Genomic DNA, 25,166 nt, shown 5'->3' with positions numbered 1-25,166 from the left:
GGAAGATCCGAGTCGCTCGGACCCGTGAAAAAAAACATGAAGTTCGGGCGGGTTCGGATTCCGAGGAACCGAACCCGCTCATCTCTAGTTAACACCCGTTAATTAGCGAGTTAATGGGTGTTAAGACAGGCTTACATGTGTAACATGGGCTGACAGCCGCAGGGAGAAATATTTAAGCTTGCAGCCCCCGTTCTAGCGAGCTGAAATGTGTGAAAACTGACCTGCACTTTTTTCGCGATAGTACCCATTAGCTTCGTCGGGTTTAGCTTCTATACGCAGCTAAACCAAACAGTAATGGGCGCAATCAGTGTTATAACAGGCATCAATTGAATATCAAGCCTGCAATCAACCATCACTTTAGACGGGAGATCGGGTGATATCAATTAAATCCCCCCAGAATCCTTGAAAAGTTCACAGATTCACGTATTAACACAGTTGCGACATCTGTTCACCCGTTGGTTATCAGGGATTTTCGGCGTAAAAAATCCCTGATAAGGGCTCCCGGCGGGAGCTAAAAGAATAAAACCGGGGGATCAATTGGCCAACAGTAAAAAGCATTGCGGCTAACTTAATTACCGCCTTAAGGTGGGTACACACCTATACAATCAGCGGCTGATCGGGATAAACTCTCCAGATCATCCATGCTGTGTTTCCCCAGCGTGTCCCGACCAGCTGCCTGCAAGAACCGTATAGACAGCACAGTGTGTTTGGGTTTCTATGAGATTGGGTGGTCGGACACTTAAAAATGAAACTGTAGATAAGATTCGACCACTGGCCATTGCGGGAGCGTGTATCAGCTAGTGCTACTGCATCAGCACTGCGTACACAACTATACAATCATTGGACCGTTCTTCCGATATCAGATATAATTGTATAGCTGTGTACATTCCATTAGCATCCCTTATCCAAAAATCCAAAGAGTTTTGAGCGGCAACTTAAATAGTCACACCTTTGCTTTCTGATGGTTCAATGTACACAAAATTATTATAAAAAATAAGATTTTAAACTTACCGGTAAATCTTTTTCTCCTAGTCCGTAGAGGATGCTGGGGACTCCGTAAGGACCATGGGCTATAGACGGGCTCCGCAGGAGACATGGGCACTCTAAAGACTTTAGATGGGTGTGCACTGGCCCCTCCCTCTATGCCTCTCCTCCAGACCTCAGTTAGAGAACTGTGCCTAGAGGAGACGGACAGTACGAGGAAAGGATTTTTGTTAATCTAAGGGCAAGATACATACCAGCCCACACCATCCACACCGTACAACTCGGATCATATGAACCAGTTAACAGTATGAAACAAAACAGCATCAGCCCGAGACTGATCAAAACTGTAACATAACCCTTATGTAAGCAATAACTATATACAAGTCTTGCAGAATTTTGTCCGCACTGGCACGGGCGCCCAGCATTCTCTACGGACTAGGAGAAAAAGATTTACCGGTAGGTTTAAAATCTTATTTTCTCTTACGTCCTAGAGGATGCTGGGGACTCCGTAAGGACCATGGGGATTATACCAAAGCTCCAGACCGGGCGGGAGAGTGAGGCTGACTCTGCAGCACCGATTCAGCAAACATAAGGTCCTCCTCAGCCAAGGTATCAAACTTGTAGAATTTAGCAAAAGTGTTTGAACCCGACCAAGTCGCCGATCGGCAAAGCTGTAATGCCGAGACGCCTCGGGGAGCCGCCCAAGAAGAGCCCACCTTCCTAGTGGAATGGGCCTTTACCGAATTTGGTAATGGCAATCCAGCCGAAGAATGAGCCTGCTGAATCGTGTTACAGATCCAGCGAGCAATAGTCTGTTTAGAAGCACGAGCGCTTAGCTTGTTGGCTGCATACAGGACAAACAGTGCCTCTGTTTTCCTAACCCGAGCCGTCCTGGCTACATAAATCTTTAAGACCCTGACTACATCAAGGGACTTGGAATCCTCCAAGTCACCCGTAGCCACAGGCACCACGATAGGTTGGTTCATATTTAAAGATGAAACCACCTTAGGCAAAAATTGAGGACGAGTCCTTAATTCTGCTCTATCCACATGGAAAATCAGATAGAGGCTCTTGTGAGACAAAGACGCCAATTCGGACACCCGCCGTGCAGATGCCAAGGCCAACAACATGACCACCTTCCAAGTGAGAAATTTTAAATCCACAGTTTGAAGAGGCTCAAACCAGTGAGATTTTAGGAACTGTAACACCACGTTAAGGTCCCATGGTGCAACTGGGGGCACAAAAGGAGGCTGGATGTGCAGCACTCCCTTCACAAAAGTCTGGACTTCTGGGAGAGAAGCCAATTCCTTCTGAAAGAAAATTGATAAGGCCGAAATCTGTACCTTAATGGAGCCTAACTTTAGGCCCATATCCACTCCTGTCTGTAGAAAGTGGAGAAAACGGCCCAGATGGAAATCTTCAGTAGGTGCATTCTTGGTTTCACACCAAGACACATACTTTCGCCAGATACGGTGATAATGTTTTATCGTCACCTCCTTCCTAGCCTTTACTAAAGTAGGGATGACCTCTTCCGGAATCCCCTCTTTTGCTAGGATTCGGCGTTCAACCGCCATGCTGTCAAACGTAACCGCGGTAAGTCTTGAAATACACAGGGCCCCTGCTGCAACAGGTCTTCCCTCAGAGGAAGAGGCCAGGGGTCTCCTGTGAGCATCTCTTGTAGATCCGAGTACCAAGCCCTTCGAGGCCAGTCTGGGACAACGAGTATCGTCTGTACTCTTCTTCGTCTTATGATCCTCAACACTTTCGTGATGAGAGGAAGAGGAGGGAACACGTAGACCGAGTCGAACACCCACGGTGTTACCAGTGCATCTACTGCTACTGCCTGTGGGTCCAGAGACCTGGCACAATACCTCCGAAGTTTTTTGTTGAGGTGTGACGCCATCATGTCTATTTGAGGAGTTCCCCAAAGACGTGTTACGTCTGCAAAGACTTCTTGATGTAGTCCTCACTCTCCTGGATGGAGATCGTGTCTGCTGAGGAAGTCTGCTTCCCAGTTGTCCACTCCCGGAATGAAGACAGCCGACAGAGCGCTTACATGATTTTCCGCCCAGCGAAGGATCCTTGTGGCTTCCGCTATCGCGACTCTGCTTCTTGTCCCGCCTTGGCGGTTCACATGAGCCACTGCTGTGACATTGTCTGATTGAATCAGAACCGGAAGGTTTCGAAGAAAACTCTCCGCTTGTCGAAGGCCGTTGTAAATGGCCATGAGTTCCAACACATTGATGTGTAGACAGGACTCCTGGTCTGACCAAAGACCCTGAAAAGTCCTTCCCTGTGTGACCGCTCCCCATCCTCGGAGGCTCGCATCCATGGTAACCAGGATCCAGTCCTGAATCCCGAACCTGCGACCCTCCAGCAGGTGAGCACTTTGCAACCACCACAGGAGGGACACTCTGGTTCCTGGGGACAGAGTTATTTTCCGATGTAAATGCAGATGGGACCCGGACCACTTGTCCAGAAGGTCCCATTGAAAAGTCCTTGCATGGAACCTTCCGAAGGGAATGGCCTCATAGGCCACCACCATTTTCCCCAGAACATTGCATTGGTAAACTGACACCCTTTTCGGTATTAGCAGTTCTCTGACCATGTTCTGGATGTCTTGGGCTTTCTCTATTGGGAGGAAGACCTTCATTTGTTCCGTATCCAGTATCATACCTAGGAACGGCAGTCGAGTTGTCGGAATCAACTGTGACTTTGGTAGATTTAGAATCCAACCGTGTTGCTGGAGCACTCTCAGCGAGAGCGCCACACTGCTCAGCAATTTCTCTCTTGATCTCGCTTTTATCAGGAGATCGTCCAAGTATGGGATAATTGTGACACCATGCTTGCGCAGGACCACCATCATTTCCGCCATTATCTTGGTGAAAATCCTCGGGGCCGTGGAAAGTCCAAACGGCAACGTCTGAAATTGGTAATGACAATCCTGTACCGTGAATCTCAGGTATTCCTGATGGGGGGCATATATGGGGACATGAAGGTACGCATCCTTTATGTCCAGAGACACCATAAACTCCCCCTCCTCCATGTTGGCTATTATCGCTCTGAGTGATTCCATTTTGAATTTGAATCTTTTTATGTACAGGTTTAGGGATTTCAGATTCAAAATCGGTCTGACCGAACCGTCCGGTTTCGGGACCACAAATAGGGTTGAGTAGTAACCTCTTCCCTGCTGGTGCAGGGGAACCTTGATTATCACTTGCTGTATACACAGCGTTTGAATTGCAGCTAACACTACATCCCTTTCCGATGTGGAAGCTGGTAGGGCCGATTTGAAAAATCGGCGCGGGGGCACCTCCTCGAATTCCAGCTTGTAACCCTGGGAAACTATTTCCAACACCCAGGGATACAGGTCCGAACTGACCCAGGCCTGACTGAAAAGTCGAAGACGTGCCCCCACCGGTGCGGACTCCCTCAGGGGAGCCCCAGCGTCATGCTGTGGGTTTTGGAGCAGCCGGGGAGGACTTTTGTTCCTGGGCACCTGCCGCAGCAGGTGCTCTCTTGCCTATGCCCTTACCTCTGGCGAGGAAAGAGGATCCCCGACCTCTTTTGGACTTGTGCGACCGAAAGGACTGCATCTGATAGGGTGTTACTTTCTTTTGCTGTTGGGGAATATATGGTAAAAAAATTTATTTACCTGCTGTAGCTGTGGAAACCAGGTCCGTCAGCCCATCCCCAAACAATACATCACCCTTATAGGGTAGTACTTCCATATATTTCTTGAAATCCGCATCACCCGTCCATTGGCGAGTCCATAAGGATCTTCTCGCTGAGATAGTCATGGCATTGGCCCTAGAAGCTAGCAATCCAATGTCCCTTTGAGCATCCCTCATAAATAAGATTGCGTCTTTTATATGGGCTAGAGTTAGGAATATAGTGTCCTTATCCATAGTATCAAATTGATCTGTCAGCTCATCTGTCCAAGCTGCAATTGCGCTACACACCCATGCCGACGCAATCGTCGGTCTTAGCACAGCACCCGTATGAGAATAAATACCCTTTAAGGTAGTTTCTTGCCTGCGATCTGCTGGGTCTTTAAGGGCCGCTGTGTCAGGAGACGGTAGCGCCACTTTCTTGGATAAGCGCGTCAGGGCCTTGTCCACAGTGGGGGGTAATTCCCAAATCTCCCTGTCCTGCTTAGGGAAAGGGTATGCCATAAAAATTCTTTTGGGGATCTGCGGTCTCTTATCCGGAGTCTCCCAAGCTTTTCCAAAGAACTCATTTAATTCATGAGATGTGGGAAAATTAATAATCTGTTTCTTTTCCTTAAACATGTGTACCCTTGTGTCGGGGACTGAGGGTTCATCCACAATATGCAACACATCCCTTATTGCCACAATCATACACTGAATAGTTTTAGTCACCCTAGGGTGCAATTTTACTTCGTCATAGTCGACACTGGAATCAGAATCCGTGTCGGTAGTAGTGTCTTGGGTTAAGGGACGCTTTTGAGACCCCGACGGGCCCTGTGAGTAAGTCCAATCTGAGGATTGACCGCCTGATGTCCCCCCTAAACCAGCCTTATCAAGCCTCTTATGTAAAGATGCCACACTTGCATGCAACGTATGCCACATGTCCATCCAATCAGGAGTCGGCACAACCGACGGGGACACACCACTCATTTGCTCCACCTCCTCCTTGGAGAAGCCTTCCGCCTCAGACATGTCGACACACACGTACCGACACCCCACACACACAGGGATTTACCTATAAGGGGACAAAACCCCAACCAGGCCCTTAGGAGAGACAGAGAGATAGAGTATGCCAGCACACACCCAGCGCTTAAAAACACTGGAATATACAACCAGATAGCGCTTTTATATGTTTATAATCGTAATCTCCACTCACTGCGTCGCCAAAGTGCCCCCCCTCCTCCTTTTTCCAACCTGTGAAGCTCAGCAGGGGAGAGAACAGGGAGCCAGCGTTTTCTCATGCAGCCTCTGTGGAGAAAATGGCGCTGGTTAGTGCTGAGGATCAAGCCCCGCCCACCCGACGGCGGGCTTCGGTCCCTTCATCATATATTAATAAAATGGCGGGGGTCCGCGGATTTACTGTCCCCCAGCCTAATCCACCTTATTTATGGCCAAATGGAGGTTTATTGCTGCCCAGGGCGCCCCCCTCCCCCCCCTGCGCCCTGCACCCTTCAGTGCCTGCTTTGTGTGTGTGACTGGGAGCAATGGCGCGCAGCTTACCTCATGAAGATCTGATGTCTTTTGCCGCCTGAAGTCTTTTCCTCAATACTTACCCGGCTTCTATCTTCGGCATCTGTGAGGAGGACGGTTGCGGCGCGGCTCTGGGACGAACCTCAGGTGAGACCTATGTTCCGACTCCCTCTGGAGCTAATGGTGTCCAGTAGCCTAGAAGCAGTGCCCAACTTTACAAGCCAGCTCTGCTTCTCTCTCCTCGGTCCCACGATGCAGGTAGCCTGTTGCCAACAGGACTCCCTGAAAATAAAAATCCTAACAAAATTATTTTTCCACAGAAAACTCTGGAGAGCTCTCAGTGCACCCATTCTCCTCTGGGCACAAGATCTAACTGAGGTCTGGAGGAGGGGCATAGAGGGAGGAGCCAGTGCACACCCATAGTCAAAGTTCTTTTTAGGTGCCCTATCTCCTGCGGAGCCCGTCTATACCCCATGGTCCTTACGGAGTCCCCAGCATCCTCTAGGACAGGGGTGGGGAACCTTTTTTCTACCGAGGGCCATTTGGATATTTATAAAATCCTTCGGGGGCCATACAAAAATTTTCAACTTAAAAAATGACCCTGCCCCCCAGTAGGTCTGCCACTTAGAGTTACTGTGTGTGCGCGCCGGAGGCGCGCACGCGCCCAAAAAATGGGTGTGGCCAGTTAAAATGGGACGTGATACACATATGCCCCCAATAGTGCGGTGCCAGATCCACAATTGCCCCCACAGTGCCAGGTATACAAATGCCCCTCACAGTGCCAGGTATACAGATGCCCCTCACAGTGCCAGGTATACAGATGCCCCCACAGTGCCAGGTATACAGATGCCCCCACAGTGCCAGGTATACAAATGCCCCTCACAGTGCCAGGTATACAAATACCCCCCACAGTGCCAGGTATACAGATGCCCCCACAGTGCCAGGTATACAGATGCCCCCACAGTGCCAGGTATACAGATGCCCCCACAGTGCCAGGTCTACAAATGCCCCTCACAGTGCCAGGTATACAAATACCCCCTACAGTGCCAGGTATACAAATGCCCCTCACAGTGCCAGGTATACAAATGCCCCTCACAGTGCCAGGTATACAAATTCCCCCCACAGTGCCAGGTATACAAATACCCCCCACAGTGCCAGGTATACAGATTCCCCCACAGTGCCAGGTATACAGATTCCCCCACAGTGCCAGGTATACAAATGCCCCCCACAGTGCCAGGTATACAAATACCCCCCACAGTGCCAGGTATACAGCCCCCACAGTGCCAGGTATACAGATTCCCCCACAGTGCCAGGTATACAAATGCCCCCCACAGTGCCAGGTATACAAATACCCCCCACAGTGCCAGGTATACAGCCACCACAGTGCCAGGTATACAAATACCCCCCACAGTGCCAGGTATACAGCCCCCACAGTGCCAGGTATACAAATGCCCTCCCCTCTCCCCTCCGTGCAGCTTACCGTGGACGCGACGGAGGAGAGCGAGGCTGTCGGGTGAAAGCGGCGGCGTGTAGTACTTCAAATCAGCCGCCGGTTCGAGAGCCAATCAGAGCTCGCGGACCGGCAGCCGCGGCTCCTGATTGGCTGCCGGTCCGCGAGCTCTGATTGGCTCACGGACCGGCGGCTGGTTTGAAGTACTACACGCCGCTGGTCACATTCTACAGCCGCGCTCTCCTCCGTCTCCCTGCTCTGACAGCTGAGACACGCTGCCGCCCGACTGAGCGGCAGCGTGTCTCACTGACACAACCTGGTGGGCCGGACCAAACGGCTTCGCGGGCCGTATACGGCCCGCGGGCCGGAGGTTCCCCACCCCTGCTCTAGGACGTAAGAGAAATATATATATATACATACATATATATGGAGACAGTCCCCCAATAAGGCCCTTTGGAGAGACAGAGAGAGAGAGTATGCCAGCACACACCGAGCGCCACCGGATACTGGAATAAAATCCCCAGCAGTACAGCGCTTTTATAAATATACTCACTGCGCCAAATAAATGTGCTCACCCTCTCTTTTTTGCCCTCTGTATGTGTTCAGCAGGGGAGAGTCCGGGGAGCCAGCTTCTCTGCAGTGTGCTGTGGAGAAAATGGCGCTGGTTAGTGCTGAGGGAACAAGCTCCGCCCCCTCACCGGCGGGCTTCAATCCCGCTCAAATCTTTATACTGGCGGGGGTTTTTGCCATATAGTGCCTCCGCAGTATATATCTCTGCCAGTGTCCCTAGAAGGTTATTACAGGTTGAGTATCCCATATCCAAATATTCCGAAATACGGAATATTCCGAAATACTGACTTTTTTGAGTGAGAGTGAGATAGTGAAACCTTTGTTTTTTGATGGCTCAATGTACACAAACTTTGTTTAATACACAAAGTTATTAAAAATATTGTATTAAATGACCTTCAGGCTGTGTGTATAAGGTATATATGAAACATAAATGAATTGTGTGAATGTAGACACACTTTGTTTAATGCACAAAGTTATAAAAAATATTGGCTAAAATGACCTTCAGGCTGTGTGTATAAGGTGTATATGTAACATAAATGCATTCTGTGCTTAGATTTAGGTCCCATCACCATGATATCTCATTATGGTATGCAATTATTCCAAAATACGGAAAAATCCCATATCCAAAATACCTCTGGTCCCAAGCATTTTGGATAAGGGAGACTCAACCTGTAATTGCTGCCCAGGGCGCCAGAGCCGGCCATAGGCATAGGCAAACTAGGCAATTGCCTAGGGCATTTGATATGCCTAGGGGCATCAGCAGTTTCTGCTGATTAAAATGATATGCGGCATGCCTATATTCTGTGTGTAGCATTTCATATGCAGATCCAGCCACAGTCTAACACAGTATATAGGCATGCTGCATATTATTTTAATCAGCAGAAGCTGCTTGTGCATCCTAGCCACATAGCAATGCAAATAAGATGCATTTTCATAAAAAAAGGTGTGTCCAACTTTAGCATTGAGGCAATATTTATGAGGACACATCTGTATCCAAGCAGAGGCAGAGGTCACAGTGTTAGTGGCAGTGTGAGTGCTGTGTGCATGTGAGTGGGTTGGTTGTGTAGTAGTGTTCGGAATATGTGCAAGGAGCATTATTTGTGTCATGTAAAAATGCATTATAATGTGCAACATGTGTAAGGGGCACTATGTGGGTCATTATGTGTATAAGGGCATTAATAATGTGCGGCATATGTGTAACAGGGTAGTACTGTATGTGTGTCATTATGTGTATAGGGGCACTAATAATGTGCAGCAAATGTGTAGGGGGCACTGTGTGTCATTATGTGTATAAGGGCATTAATAATGCCCTTATACCCATAAGGGCATTATTAATGCCCTTATACATATAAGGGCAATAATAATGTGTGGCATATGTGTAAGGGACATTATGTGTAAAAGGGCATTAATAAAGGTTGTCATAATGTGTAAGGCGCATTATGTTTATAAGGACATTAATAAGGTGTCTCATGTGTAAGGGGCATTACTGTGTGGAATGTGTGTAAATGCATTACTAATGTGTGGCATTATATGTATAAGGTGCTCTACTAGGTGGTGTTGCGTATAGAAAGGGTACTAGTGTATCGTCTAATGCGAATAAAGAGCAATAGGGTGTGGTGTAATGTGAATAAGGAGCAATTCAGTGTGATGTAATGTGAATAAGGGGCTCTACTGTGAGGAGTAACGTGGCCATGCCCCTTGCCAGCAAAAACACCTCCCTTTTTGGGCTGTGCGCCAAATGTGCAAACTGTTCCTATTTAAAATATAGGGGGTACAAGGTCAGAGGCGGAACCAGCGGTGGTGCTAGGGGGCACCAGTCAAAATCTTGCCTAGGGCATCATACTGGTTAGGGCCGGCTCTGCAGGGCGCCCCCCCTGCGCCCTGCACCCATACAGTGCCGCCAGTGTGTGTGTGTGTTGGGAGCAATGGCGCGCAACGTTACCTCATAGAAGATACGAAGTCTTCTGCCGCCTTTGAAGTCTTCTATCTTCTCATACTCACCCGGCTTCTGACTTCCGGCTCTGTGAGAAGGACGGCGGCGCGGCTCCCGGGACGAACGGCGAGGGTGAGACCTGCGTTCCAACCCTCTGGAGCTAATGGTGCCCAGTAGCCTAAGAAGCAGAGCCTATCATTTAAGTAGGTCTGCTTCTCTCCCCTCAGACCCACGATGCAGGGAGCCTGTTGCCAGCAGTGCTCCCTGAAAATAAAAAACCTAACAAAAGTCTTTTACAGAGAAACTCAGTAGAGCTCCCCTGCAGTGCACCCAGTCTCCTCTGGGCACAGGATCTAACTGAGGTTTGGAGGAGGGGCATAGAGGGAGAGGCCAGTGCACACCCATGTAAAGTCTTTAGAGTGGCCATGTCTCCTGCGGAGCCCGTCTATACCCCATGGTCCTTACGGAGTCCCCAGCATCCTCTAGGACGTAAGAGAAATAGGATTTTAATTACCTACCAATAAATCCTTTTCTTGTAGTCCGTAGAAGATACTGGGGTTCATTTAGTACCATGGGTATAGATGGGTCCACTAGGAGCCATGGGCACTTTTTGAATTTGATAGTGTGGGCTGGCTCCTCTCTCTATGCCTCTCCTACCAGATGGACATACTTTGAGAGAAGTATAGATAAGGACAGTGGTGAGATTCCGAACCAGCACACACAACAAGAGGAAAGCCAAGCTAACCAAACTTGAAATAGGAACAGCAACGGCTGAACCAACATTATTTAACCAAGTAACAGTGCAGGAAGAAACGAAGCACTGGGCGGGCGCCCAGTATCCTCTATGGACTACGAGAAAATAAGAATTTACTCACCGGTAATTCTATTTCTCGTAGTCCGTAGTGGATGCAGGGAACTCCGTAAGGACCATGGGGAACAGACGGGCTCCGCAGGAGACTGGAAACTCTAAAAGAAAGATTAGGTACTATCTGGTGTGCACTGGCTCCTCCCTCTATGCCCCTCCTCCAGACCTCAGTTAAGGAAACTGTGCCCGGAAGAGCTGACATTACAAGGAAAGGATTTGGAATCCAGGGTAAGACTCATACCAGCCACACCAATCACACTGTACAACTTGTGATAACCATACCCAGTTAACAGTATGAACAACAACTGAGCCTCAGTAACAGATGGCTCATAACAATAACCCTTTAGTTAAGCAATAACTATATACATGTATTGCAGAGAGTCCGCACTTGGGACGGGCGCCCAGCATCCACTACGGGCTACGAGAAATAGAATTACCGGTGAGAAATTCTTATTTTCTCTGACGTCCTAGTGGATGCTGGGAACTCCGTAAGGACCATGGGGATTATACCAAAGCTTCAAAACGGGCGGGAGAGTGCGGATGACTCTGCAGCACCGCATGAGCAAACTCAAGGTCCTCCTCAGCCAGGGTATCAAACTTGTAGAACTTAGCAAACTTGTTTGACCTCGACCAAGTAGCAGCTCGGCAAAGCTGTAAAGCCGAGACCCCTCGGGCAGCCGCTCAAGAAGAGCCCACCTTCCTTGTGGAATGGGCTTTTCACCGATTTTGGATGCGGCAATCCAGCCGCAGAGTGAACCAGCTGAATCGTGCTATAGATCCAGCGAGCAATAGTCTGCTTCGAAGCAGGAGCGCCAACCTTGTTGGCTGCATACAGAATAAACAGCGAGTCAGACTTTCTGACTCCCGCCGTTCTGGAAACATACATTTTCAAAACCCGGACTACGTCCAGCAACTTGGAATCCTCCAGGTCCCTAGTAGCCGCAGACACCACAATAGGCTGGTTCAAATGAAACGATGATACCACCCTAGGGAGAAATTGGGGACGAGTCCTCAATTCTGCCCTGTCCATATGGAAGATCAGATAAGGGCTTTTACATGACAAAACCGCCAAATCTGACACACGCCTAGCCGAAGCTAAGGCCAATAGCATGACCACTTTCCACGTGAGATATTTTAGCTCCACGGTCTTAAGTGGCTCAAACCAGTGGGATTTCAGGAAATCCAACACAACGTTAAGATCCCAAGGTGCCACCGGTGGCACAAAAGGAGGCTGAATATGCAGCACCCCCGGAACAACGTCTGAACTTCAGGCAGTGAAGCCAGTTCTTTTTGAGAGAAAATGGATAGGGCCGAAATCTTGACCTTTATGGATCCTAATTTTAGGCCCATAGTCACTCCTGACTGTAGGAAGTGCAGGAATCGACCCCGCTGGAATTCCTCTGTAGGGCCTTCCCGGCATCACACCAAGCAACCTATTTTCGCTATATACAGTGAAAAAGTCTTGCTGTCACGTCTTTCCTAGCCTTTATCAGCGTAGGAATAACTGCATCCGGAATGCCCTTTTCCGCTATGATCCGGCGTTCAACCGCCATGCCGTCAAATGCAGCCGCGGTAAGTCTTGGAACAGACAGGCCCCTGTTGCAACATGTCCTGTCTGAGAGGCAGAAGCCCTAAGTCCTCTGAGAGCATTTCTTGCAGCTCCGGGTACCGAGTCCTTCTTGGCCAATTCGGAGCAAAGAATATTGTTCTCACTCCTCCTTTTATTACAATTCTCAGCTCTTGGGTATGGGAGGAAGAGGAGGGAATACATAGACCGACTGGAACACCCACGGTGTTACTAGTGCGACCACAGCTATCACCTGAGGGTCCCTTGACCCGGCGTAAAACCTTTTTTAGCTTTTTATTGAGGTGGGACGCCATCTAGTCCACCTGAGGCAGTTCCCATCAATTTGCAAACTGCAAGAAGACTTCCTGATGAAGTCCCCACTCTCCCGGGTGGAGGTCGTGCCTGCTGAGGAAGTCTGCTTCCCAGTTGTCCACTCCCGGAATGAACACTGCTGACAGTGCGCTTACTTGATTCTCCGCCCAGCGAAGAATTCTGGTGGCTTCTACCCTTGCCACCCTGCTCCTTGTGCAACCTTGGCGGTTTACATGACCCTCTGCGGTCTGACTGGATCAGAACCGGTTGGTCGCGAAGCAGGATCTCCGCTTGACTTACGGCGTTGTATACGGCCCTTAGTTCCAGGATATTGATGTGAAGGCAAGTCTGTTGACTTGACCACAGACCTTGGAAATTTCTTCCCTGTGTAACTGCCCCCCACCCTCAGAGGCTTGCATCCGTGGTCACCAGGATCCATTCCTGAATGCCGAATCTGCGGCCCTCGAGAAGGTGAGCACTCTGCAGCCACCACAGGAGAGACACCGTGGCCCTGGGGGATAGGGTGATTAACCAATGCATCTGAAGAGGTGATCCGGACCACTTGTCCAGTAAGTCCCATTGGAAGGTCCTCGCATGGAACCTGCCTAAGGGGATGGCCTCGTATGATGCCACCATCCTTCCCAGGACTCGAGTGCAGTGATGCACTGACACCTGTTTTGGTTTTAATAGATTCCTGACCAGTGTCATGAGCTCCTGAGCTCTCTCTATCGGGAGATAAACCCTTTTCTGGTCTGTGTCTAGGATCGTGCCTAGGAGAGGCAGATGAGCTGTAGGAACCAACTGCGACTTTGGAATATATAGAATCCAGCCGTGTTGCCGTTACACTTCCAGAGAAAGTGATACGCTGTTCAGCAACTGCTCTCTTGATCTCGCTTGTATGAGGAGATCGTCCAAGTACGTGATAATAGTGACACCTTGCTTCCGCAGGAGCACAATCATATCCGCCATTACCTTGGTTATGACAATCCCCTACCGCAATTCTGAGGTACGCCTAATGAGGTGGATAAATGGGGACATGAAGGTATGCATCCCTTATGACCCGATTCACGATAAAGTCTCCCTCTTTTCAGGCTTGCCCTGACCGCTCTTAGCGATTCCATCTTGAACTTGAACCTTCTCAGGTATATGTTCAGAGATTTTTAATTCAATATGGGTCTGACCGAACTGTCTGGTTTCGGGATTACAACATGGTCGAATAATAACACCCTCTTGTTGAAGGAGGGGACCCTTGACCACCACCTGTTAAAGATACAATTTGTGAATTGCAGTTAACACTGGCTCCCTCTCTTGGAGGGAAGCCCGCAGGGCCGTCGGTGAGGGGGGCATCTTCTCACAGTCCAGCTTGTATCCCTGAGACACAATATCTATTGCCTAGGGACCTAACAGGGAGTGAACCCACTTGTGGCTGAACTTACGAAGTCGTGTCCCCACCGGGTCTAGCTCCGCCTGTGGAACCCCAGCGGCATAGGTGGATTTTTGTAGGGGCCGGGAAGGACTTCTGTTCCTGGGAACTAGCTGTGTTGATCCCCGCTCTGACAAGAAAGGATGCACCTCTGACTTTCTTGTTTCTTTATTCTTTATTCGAAAGGCTGCATTTAATAATGTCGTGCTTTCTTAGGCTGTGCAGGAATATAAGGCAAAGTAGCAGAATTACCAACTATAGCTGTGGAGACCAGGCCCGAGAACCCTTCTCCACACAATCCTCAGCCTTCCATATGCCTCTTAAGTCGGCATCATCTGTCCAATGCATATTCTACAGGACACGTCAAGCAGAGATCGACATAGCTTTGACTCTAGGACCCAGTATACTCATGTCTCTTTGGGCATGCTTTATAACTATATATGTATCACTTAAGACAGCATCTTTAATATATTTACTAGGGTCTCAATCTCTGCTGATAAGTTACCTGTACACGCTGCCACAGCGCTATAAACCCATGCCGACACAATCGCCGGTCTGGGTAGTATACTAGAATGTGCACGCTATCTGCAGGATCTCTGAGAATAGCAAGTGCTACCGTCTGTGCAAACAGGACACCCTAGGGGAAGATTCTCAACACATCCTGGCCCTAGTGGGGAAATGATACAGCCTGAGAATTCTCTTGTGGGAAGCTGCCGTCTCTTGTCTGGAGATTCCCGCTCTTTTTCCTCATGAGAGGAGGGAAATTTACCTCAGCATTTTTCCCCTTAAACATGTGTACTCTCGTGTCAGGGACAGATGAGTCATCAGTAATATGCAAATCATCTTTTATTTCAATAATCATATATTGAATACCTTCTAGCCATCTTGGCTGTAACTTTGCATTATCGTAGTCGACAGTGGAGTTAAACTCCATGTCGATACCAGTGTTTGTTATTTTGGATAGTGAGCATTGTGAGACTCTGAAGGTCTCTGTGACATAGGGACAGACATGGGTAGATTTCCTGTCTGTTCCCTAACCATTTGTGCAATAAATTCACCTTAGCACTTACACATATCCAAACAGGTGTCGGCGTTGTCGACGGAGACACCCTCTCACACACATATCCGCTCTATCACCTCCTTAGAGGAGCCTTTTACCTCAGACATGTCGACACGCGTATCGACACACCACACACACAGGGGATGCTCTATTTGAGGACAGTTCCCCCACAAGGCCCTTTGGAGAGACAGAGAGAGAGTATGCCAGCACACACCCCAGCGCTATATAATGTAGCTGCTGTATATACAATTTTTGCGCCTAAATTTATGTGCCCCCCCCCTCTCTTTTCACCCTTTGTGTACCAGGATACTGCAGGGGAGAGCCTGGGGAGCTTCCTTCCAGCGGAGCTGTGAAGAGAAAATGGCGCTGGTGTGCTGAGGAAGAAGGCCCCGCCCCCTCAGCGGCGGGCTTCTGTCCTGTTTCTGACTAAAAATGGCGGGGGTTTTACACATATACAGTCACAGACTGTATTATGTGTAGTTTTATGCCAAAGGTATTTTTATTGCTGCCCGGGGCGCCCCCCCCCCCAGCGCCCTGCACCCTACAGTGACCGGAGTGTGTGGTGTGCTGTGGGAGCAATGGCGCACAGCTGCGGTGCTGTGCGCTACCTTACTGAAGACAGGAGTCTTCTGCCGCCGATTTCATTGCTTCTCTTCTGTCTTCTGGCTCTGCAAGGGGGACGGCGGTGCGGCTCCGGGAACGGACGATCGAGGTCAGGCCCTGTGTTCGAACCCTCTGGAGCTAATGGTGTCCAGTAGCCTAAGAAGCACAAGCTAGCTGCAAGCAGGTAGGTTTGCTTCTCTCCCCTCAGTCCCACGTAGCAGTGAGTCTGTTGCCAGCAGATCTCACGGAAAATAAAAAACCTAACAAATACTTTCTTTCTAGCAAGCTCAGGAGAGCCCACTAGGAGCACCCAGCTCTGGCCGGGCACAGATTCTAACTGAGGTCTGGAGGAGGGGCATAGAGGGAGGAGCCAGTGCACACCAGATAGTACCTAATCTTTCTTTTAGAGTGCCCAGTCTCCTGTGGAGCCCGTCTATTCCCCATGGTCCTTACGGAGTTCCCAGCATCCACTAGGACGTCAGAGAAAAGGATTTACCGGTAGGTAATTCAAATCCTATTTTCTATTACGTCCTAGAGGATACTGGGGTCCATTTAGTACCATGGGGATGTACCAAAGCTCCTAAACCAGGTGGGAGAGTGCTGAGGTTCCTGCAGAACTGATTGACCAAACTGAAGGTCCTCAGAGGCCAAAGTATCGAACTTGTAGAACTTAGCAAACGTGTTCAAACCTGACCAAGTAACTGCTCGGCAGAGCTGTAAACCTGAGACACCACGGGCAGCCACCCAGGGAGAAGCCACCGACCTAGTAGAGTGGGCGTGTACAGATTTTGGACACGGCAAACCTGTTGTGGAATAAGCATTCTGGATAGTAAGTCTGATCCAGCATGCAGTTGTCTGCTATAGTAATATCTAATAGACTGGAAAAACAGACACCCAATTGACTTTTCAAACAATTGAATTTCACCCAAAATGTCTGGATGTCTACAGTATCCGGTCTTTCGGTTGACACTAAAAAGATCAGCAGTCAATAGGTCAACCACGATTTGGCAGACATGCATTAGGTCGATCTGCATTATGTTGTATAGTTAAAAGGTCGACATGACAATAATAGACACAGCATATGGGTGACATGAGTTTTTCACAATATTTTTTAATTCTTAGAACATTTTCATACTTTACTGTCCAAGTGGACTAAATAAGGAATGGCAATCCGTGCCAAGTGCAGCGGTAGTGGAGGGAGGCACCTTGCCGAAGCATGGCGAGCAAAGCGGTGGACTAATTGGGTGTCCAAGTGCTAAAAGTTAAAAACTGACACCACAAAAATCTATAAAACTAATGTTGACCTTTTCATGTGTCGACCATTTTTCTCATGTCGACCTTGTGCAAGTCGACCTTTGTACTGTCGACCTAGTGAATCATACCCTTGTCTACATACCTCAATTTCCCAAGTTACATGCTACCTCCATTCTGTCCCAAACAATATGCACTCTCATATGCAAAGCAACAGCCAGGGCAGCATTGGACAGACAATAGATCATCAAGAGGTAGAAGGTAAAGGCGAAGGGTGCACAGCAGATGTTCAGACAATAACCTAGGTAAGTAGTACAGTGGTTGGTTGGAGAAAAGGGTCAGAGTGAAGGGTTATCATAAATGTTAGCTCTATATACTGAAAAAACGCAGTAAGACCGAGGTACCACAAGTGCCTATGAACCTAATAGGGGATGAAATGCTCTACATCTTTTTAAAATGCAGTTTTAAGCATGGTACACACTGGAGCAACAGGTGTTTGCTTCTGACATCAAAATGATATTGCTAATTTTCACGCTTCTGAGTGATATAGTTTGTAAAAGCGTCAATTGTGTATACACTATGAGATGAACGATGCAAGCTCCCTGTTGTCCATACATGCAGGCAAATGGCTGGAATTGAATAGCTCCAGGTTATAAAGACCGAGGCTAGCCTCCTTTTTCATTCCTTAACATAACACAGCTAATTGAAATCCCCTCTAAATAATCTATTAAGCTTGCAACACTGTAATAAATTTATTACAGGTTGAGAATCCCATATCCAAATATTCCGAAATACGGAATATTCCGAAATACGGACTTTTTTGAGTGAGAGTGAGATAGTGAAACCTTTGTTTTTTGATGGTTCAGTGTACACAAACTTTGCTTAATACACAAAGTTATTAAAAATATTGTATTAAATGACCATCAGGCTGTGTGTATAAGGTGTATATGAAACATAAATGAATTGTGTGAATGTAGACACACTTTGTTTAATGCACAAAGTTATAAACAATATTGGCTAAAATGACCTTCAGGCTGTGTGTATAAGGTGTATATGAAACATAAATGCATTCTGTGCTTAGATTTAGGTCCCATCACCATGATATATCATTATGGTATGCAATTATTCCAAAATACGGAAAAATCCCATATAAAAAATACCTCTGGTCCCAAGCATTTTGGATAAGGGAGACTCAACCTGTAGTATCAAAATGGAGCACAAATATTTTTTTTTTTACAAAGAATTACACCTGCTACACACAGTTTTCAAAGCATACGTTCTCCATAACTATCCGGTTATCATAGTTTCACTGCCTGTTATCTGATAAATCTTTGATTTGTAAAGTAAATACATTCACAACACACTAGAATGCTAGATGCACCAAAATAAGAACATGCAGTATTTAACACCTAGCATGATCATATATTTGTACATTGGACGCATTTCACATGCAGTTCAATATCACTGTGATAGCAGCAATGGAAGTGGCATTCACCATACGCTGAGTATATCTAAAACACCAGAGAACAAAGGATGATGTTTCTTTTAAAACCTGTACAATGTGTCCTAGTTTATATTATATACATACTGCATAAAGCTGTCCACTAATCAATACGATGGAGACTGATAGCATACTGCAGAGGCCACAGATGAGTCAAAAGATAAAACGGAAATCTATGCTTAATTATTGATCAATGTTTCCTTCAGGATATAAGGTGCACCTAAAGGATTTTGTTATTGATATACTGTACAGAAGTAACATTATATATTCCATTTCATTTTCTGAATGACTGTGTTGGAGCATACTAAAAAACATGTTAAGAATATTCCATTTGATTAAAAGACATAACAGCAATTAAATATTCTCATGGTTTAAAATGAGTGAATATTCTGTAGTCACGCTGAATTATGCCCCTTTCCTTTCTTTTAATACAAGTTATTGCGTTATAAGTGGATGCAATCAATGTCTCTGGTATTGTACTATGCTGTGGATTTGTCCTGGACTTTTCCTCTGGGTCACTAATACCACTTTTACACCACCAGCATATAACAGAGGGTTATTGCACATGAACAAGCATAATCCGTGTTGCTGCTCAGTGTAAAAGGGTTGAGTTGGAATAACGGGTAGAGTGACCTGGTATTCCAATTTGGGTGTTTGCAGGGTTGAACACAAGTTCAACCCGGCAAACTGTGCTGTGCAAACGGGAGCCGGGTGGCATCGACCCAGTTTCCCCATTCACAGTGATGTACGGGTGGCGCTTGGAGATCATGTGATCTCCAAGCGGCCACCCCTGCTGGGTTGGTAAGTGCGGTGGGAAAGGGGACTGATGCGGGTTGCAGCTGGGTAGCATCTGTGTCAGACTCCCGGCTGCGACCCGCCGTAATTGGTATAAAAGCGGTATAATACTGAATTACCTATACTTGCATACTTACTGCAAGGCTACGGCCACACATAGTGGCCAAGCGGGTCCCGCTGAATGGGAACTGCTTGGCTGGGAGGGGGTTTTGTGTGCAAACGGATCCTATTCTGAGGGATCCTGCAGAACAGGATATGGGCAGTGACACACGGGATTTCAATAGCACACAGTGCGAGACAGCTGCACTGTGTGAACACATACATTGAAATGTATGTGTTCACCTTGAAATCCCATCATCCTGCCATCCGGCTCAACCGCAGCATGCTGCGGTTGGATCCGGCTGCGGCGGAACAGCCGCACATGTGTGTGCACCTGCATAGGCGCCCATGTGCAATTTCCTTCCAGCCAAGCGGGTCCTGCCGAACGGGACCCGTTTGGCCGCTATGTGCGGCCTACCCTAAGAGATAACAGATAACACAGAAGAGGATATCGCGACATGTATTGGGAGGCATGTTTCACATAACCACCATAATGATACTTTTTTTTATTACAGTAGATTCAGGGTTCTCACCTGGCACCTCTGTTCAATCTGTCTTTAGTCCTCCTCTCAAGAGGGTGCAATGCAAAGTGACTGGCTCCTAAGCATTGGAGAACAGACAATATATTTTCCAAACTGGGGCACCACAGGTACTGGCTGTAATCCTCTATGAAAACAAAAAAAAAACATAAAAATGACAATGTAAATGTGAAAAGTGTCATTATAATGTCTGTTCATTTTAACTTCACTGTAGATTTAATTAAAGGGCCAAAAGGACCAATTACAAGTTGTGGCACAAGCACCCAACCTATTGGTAGGTGACCAACCCCAACTATTGCTGTTTCAGGCTGGATAATAAAACAATATATATGAAAGTGGTTAAACTGAATGTGTTATCTTTTGATATGCATTGGATATAAAACTTAATTTGTATGATTTATATACAACAAAACAAATTATATATTACTACGAATATTAAAAGTTACAGACGCTTTATATTACACTCCTCTCGCAAAGGGTGGCAGCTGTTCTCCAAATGGCCGTGTTCAGTTGTTTGTTTTTATAAGAAAGGGCGAGAACAGCACCCTCTAGTGCAATATATAGTGATTCAAATGGAGAACCCTTCACCAAGTCAAAACACCATCAAAATGAAAAAGTACCCTTTAAAGTGGACATATCCACTATTTAGTCGCTTGTGTATTATAGGGTGAATCCAACACTCTGGTAAATCAGCCTGAATGTTCTTTCGCTCAACAATAGATTTAAATACTCTCAATCCACAGCAAGACCATATGCAGGAGAGAGAAATTAGCCAGAAACAGCGTAATATAGTTTAACCATGAAATTCCGTAGCGAAGCACGGGTATTCAGCTAGTATATATATATATATATATAAAGGCTGCCCTGCTGTTTGCTCTGTTAAGATAATATCCACAGCTGGTACATTAACACTGTACACCCTATGTACACTGCACCCCCCTCCTCCATATACTGCTGCCACCATATACCGCATACTTTGTACCCCCTCCTACTATGCTGTAACCCAAGGGATCCATCCCGGGACTTGGCAACAAGTAGAAGCAGTAACCGGGAAACGGATGCAGGTACCACCGGACTGCCCCGCAGCACTCAAAGCGGAGGAACTGGGGACACGAGTGGCCACTTACCGGTGGGGGGAGAAGGTGAATCAGTCCGGCATGAAGTGGTGAGACTCTGTGTGGGGTAAGCAATGCGGGGACCGGGAGGAGGAGGCATCGATACTGAGGCTGCAGATGATGTGGGCGAGAATGAGGTAGACAACCAGCTCAGTTGTTTTATATATACTGCCCTCCCACAACCCACACAGGCCAAGCACAGACCCTCCGGTCAGTTGCTGGTGGATACTGTTGTCCTATACCACTAGACTAGTCGAGACCTACGCGCGGACTAGTGAGCTTACATGTCCCAGTACTGGTGTATATAGAGTAGCATTATTATAGCCTGCCCATTACATATATACAGCATCTCTCTCTCTTTCTCTCTCTATATAAATATATTTAAATAAATGGACGTATGTATGTATGTATTTATGTATGTATGTATGTATGTATGTATGTTCTAGCATAACTCTGGAATGCCTGGAGCAATTTACACCAAACTTGGTACACATATGACTTACAATCTGGTAAAAAAATACTGTGGGGTAAAACACCCCCCTAGGGGTGGGGGTGGGAAGAGGGTGACATGTAAAATTCTATAGTTTCTGGCACAACCCTGGAATACCTGGAGCAATTTACACCAAACTTGGTACACATATGATTTTCAATCTGGTAAAACATACTGTGGGGGTAAAACACCCCCCTAGGGGTGGGGGTGGGAAGGGGGTGACATGTACAGGCACCTATTTTGACAGCATCAACCCGAGGAATCCCAGAGGTGCGGCCTGACAAAGATTGGCATTATTCTTTAAATTCCGCAGCGAAGCACGGGTATTCAGCTAGTATATATATATATATATATATATATATATATATCTATATCAAAGGCTTACGCTACACACACACTCACACTTAGTATGACAAAGCCCTGGCTCCCAGCAGCAGGACTCCCAGAAACCCGGCAGCTCCTGTGTGAGCACCCCACCTCCCCTATAATCCGGCCTGGAGTCCGTCATTTTGATGGGCTTCTAACTATTTAGGAATATTTAATTTTGCAATGTATTTGTTAGTAATTGCAGATATCCTACATAAAAAGTGCCCTTACTTTTACTATATTTATTTAGTGCAATAACTTAGATTACAAATCACAAGATCGTGAGCCAGTACTGAGTCACTCACAGATGTAAACCCTTTACACGCTCACATATTTTATTGTTCAGCACTTTTTACAGTAAATACAAAATGGGCCTGATTTGGAGTTAGGAAAAAATCTAACAAATTTGCACTTGGACAAAAACAAAACATGCTGCACTGGTGGCAAATGTGCTAAAGTGAAGTAAAACTGTATTTGCACCCCTCACATCAGAACATGGTTTGTCTATGTGCAAGATTGCAGATTTACGCTGGATTTGTCCATAATTGTAAAACAGGCTCAATATGTAAAATGAAGACTTGTGTATAGGTTACAAGACCTTTATAAAGGACACCTCTTTACCCAAACACGAAACAGGACTTAGGGATCTATTCAATTCCTTTCGGATCCTCTCTGACAGGATTTAGGATCCAACCATGTTGTTGCAGGACTGTCAGGAAGAGCGCAACGTTTCTTAGTAACTGCTCCTTTGATCTCGCCTTTATCAGGAGATCGTCAAAGTATGGGATAATTGTGACACCCTGCTTGCGCAGGACCACCATCATTTCAGCCATTACTTTGGTGAAAATCCTCTGAGCCGTGGAAAGACCAAACGGCAATGTCTGAAATTGGTAATCACAATCCTGAACAGCAAACCTCAGGTAAGCTTGATGTGGAGGATATATATCGGGACATGTAAGTAGGCATCTTTTATGTCGACCGATGCCATAAAATCCCCCCCTTTCCAGACTGGAGATCACTGCTCGGAGAGATTCCATCTTGAATTTGAATTTTTTTTTAGAAAGAAATTGAGGGCTTTTAGGTTCAGAATCGGTCTGACCAAGCCACCCGGCTTCGGGACCACGAACAGGCTTGAATAAAAGCCGTCTCCCCGTTGTGATGGGGGGACCGTGACAATAACTTGCTGCAGACACAGCTTTTGTATCGCAGCGCATACTACTTCTCTTTCCGGAAGAGAAGCTGGTAAGGCCGATTTGAAAAATCGATGAGGGGGCACGTCTTGAAACTCCAGTTTGTACCCTTGGATCACTATTTCCAGCACCCAAGGATCCAGGGCCGAACGAGCCCAGACCTGACTAAAGAGTTGAAGACATGCCCCCACCGGTGCGGACCCCAGCAGCGGAGCCCCAGCGTCATGCGGTGGATTTGGCAGCGGCCGGGGAGGACTTCTACTCTTGGGAGCTTGCCCCAGCCGGCGACTTTTTTCCCCTTCCCCTACCTCTAGCAGCAAGGAAGGAGGACCCTCGTCCTTTTTGAATTTCTGAGACCGAAAGGACTGCATCTGATAAAGAGGCGTCTTCTTTTGTTGTGCAGGGACATATGGCAGAAAAGATGACTTACCCGCGGTAGCTGTAGATACCAGGTCCGTGAGGCCCTCACCAAACAAAACACCACCTTTATACGGCAGAGCCTCCATTGCCCTCTTAGAGTCAGCATCACCATTCCATTGATGAGTCCTGACCCTTGATCCCAAGAGGCCAATATCTCTCACAGCCTCCCTTAGATAGACTGCAGCGTCCCTGATATGACCCAGTGTCAAAAGAACGCTATCCCTATCCAGGGATAGGGATAGCCGTTTCTGTGACCCTGAAGGAGCCTGTGTTTGGGATAAAGCATCTTCCATGGAATGTCTCCATGTTTGGTTCTGAGCCTCAGATTTATCCAATCTCTTTAATAAAGCCACATTTGCATTCAAGGCACTCAACATATTTGCCCAATCAGCAGTCGGCGGTGTCGACAGATTCACACCCCCACACAGTTCTATCCCCACTCCAGCCTCCTCCTGGGAAGAGCCTTCAGCCTCAGACATGTCGACACACTCGTACCGACACCACTATCACACTGGGCTATAGGGGACAGACCCACAATAAGGCCTATTAGAGAAACACAGAAGGAGATTGCCAGCTCACACCCAGCGCCTATCTCGGTCTGAAAGTATATATAATGCCCCAGACCTGTCAGCGCTTTGTATAAATAATAATCAACACCAAATTTGCTGTGCTCCCCCCCCCCCCCCCCCGTTTAGCACCCTGTTACTTGTCACAGAAGTGTAGGAGGCCAGGACCAGCATCTCTGCAGCTCACTGTGGAGAGAAAATAGCGCTGATATGAGCTGGGAGGACAAAGCCCCGCCCCTGTAATGGCGAGCTTATGTCCCGCTATTTTTTATATACTGGCGGGGGTCTATATACAGTGCCTATGCACTGTATATTACTTTTACCAGGCATAACTTGAGGTATTATTGCTGCCCAGGGCGCCCCCCCCCCCTGCACCCTTGTAGTGCCGCCTGTGTGTGGGAGCAATGGTGCGCAGCGCGTCCACTGCACGGTACCTCTAAGACTGAAGTCTTCTGCCGTCTCTAGTGAAGTCTTCTGTACTTCGGTTACTCACCCGGCTTCTTTCTTCTGGCTCTGTGAGGGGGGCGACGGCGCGGCTCCGGGAACGAGCAGCTAGGCTATACCAAGTGATCAGACCCTCTGGAGCTAATGGTGTCCAGTAGCCTAAGAAGCAGAGCCTTTAACTCACAGAAGTAGGTCTGCTTCTCTCCCCTCACTCCCACGAAGCAGGGAGCCTGTTGCCAGCAGTGCTCCCTGAATACAATAAACCTAAAAAAAGTATTTTTTCAGAGAAACTCAGGAGAGCTCCCCTGGTGTGTGTCCAGTCTCTCTAGGCACAGACTCTGAGGTTTGGAGGAGGAGCATAGAGGGAGGAGCCAGTTCACACCCCTTTTAAAGTCTTAAAGTGCCCATGTCTCCTGCGGATCCCGTCTATACCCCATGGTCCT

The 25,166-nt window shown here is 47.5% G+C and overlaps 1 protein-coding gene across 9 annotated transcripts in view; it reads right to left on the bottom strand.

Moving 5' to 3' along the window:
- The window catches only part of FAM178B (family with sequence similarity 178 member B), a 1,338,131-nt gene that overhangs the window by 563,763 nt on the left and 749,202 nt on the right, over positions 1-25,166 (bottom strand). For 8 of the 9 annotated variants that reach the window (XM_063931992.1, XM_063931993.1, XM_063931991.1 and 5 more), the window contains exons 9-10: positions 20,127-20,259; positions 8,190-8,258 (exon numbers count right to left, since the gene is read on the bottom strand). In XM_063931992.1, coding sequence (XP_063788062.1) covers positions 8,190-8,258; positions 20,127-20,259 — 202 coding nt within the window. The remainder of the gene's footprint in view (positions 1-8,189; positions 8,259-20,126; positions 20,260-25,166) is intronic. The other variant, XM_063931989.1, reaches the window with a different exon arrangement.

Source organism: Pseudophryne corroboree, chromosome 6 (assembly GCF_028390025.1).
Source record: "Pseudophryne corroboree isolate aPseCor3 chromosome 6, aPseCor3.hap2, whole genome shotgun sequence".
Classification (NCBI taxonomy): domain Eukaryota; kingdom Metazoa; phylum Chordata; class Amphibia; order Anura; family Myobatrachidae; genus Pseudophryne; species Pseudophryne corroboree.
The sequence above is the reverse complement of the archived record's forward strand: the minus strand, read 5'-3'. Positions and strand labels throughout refer to the sequence as shown.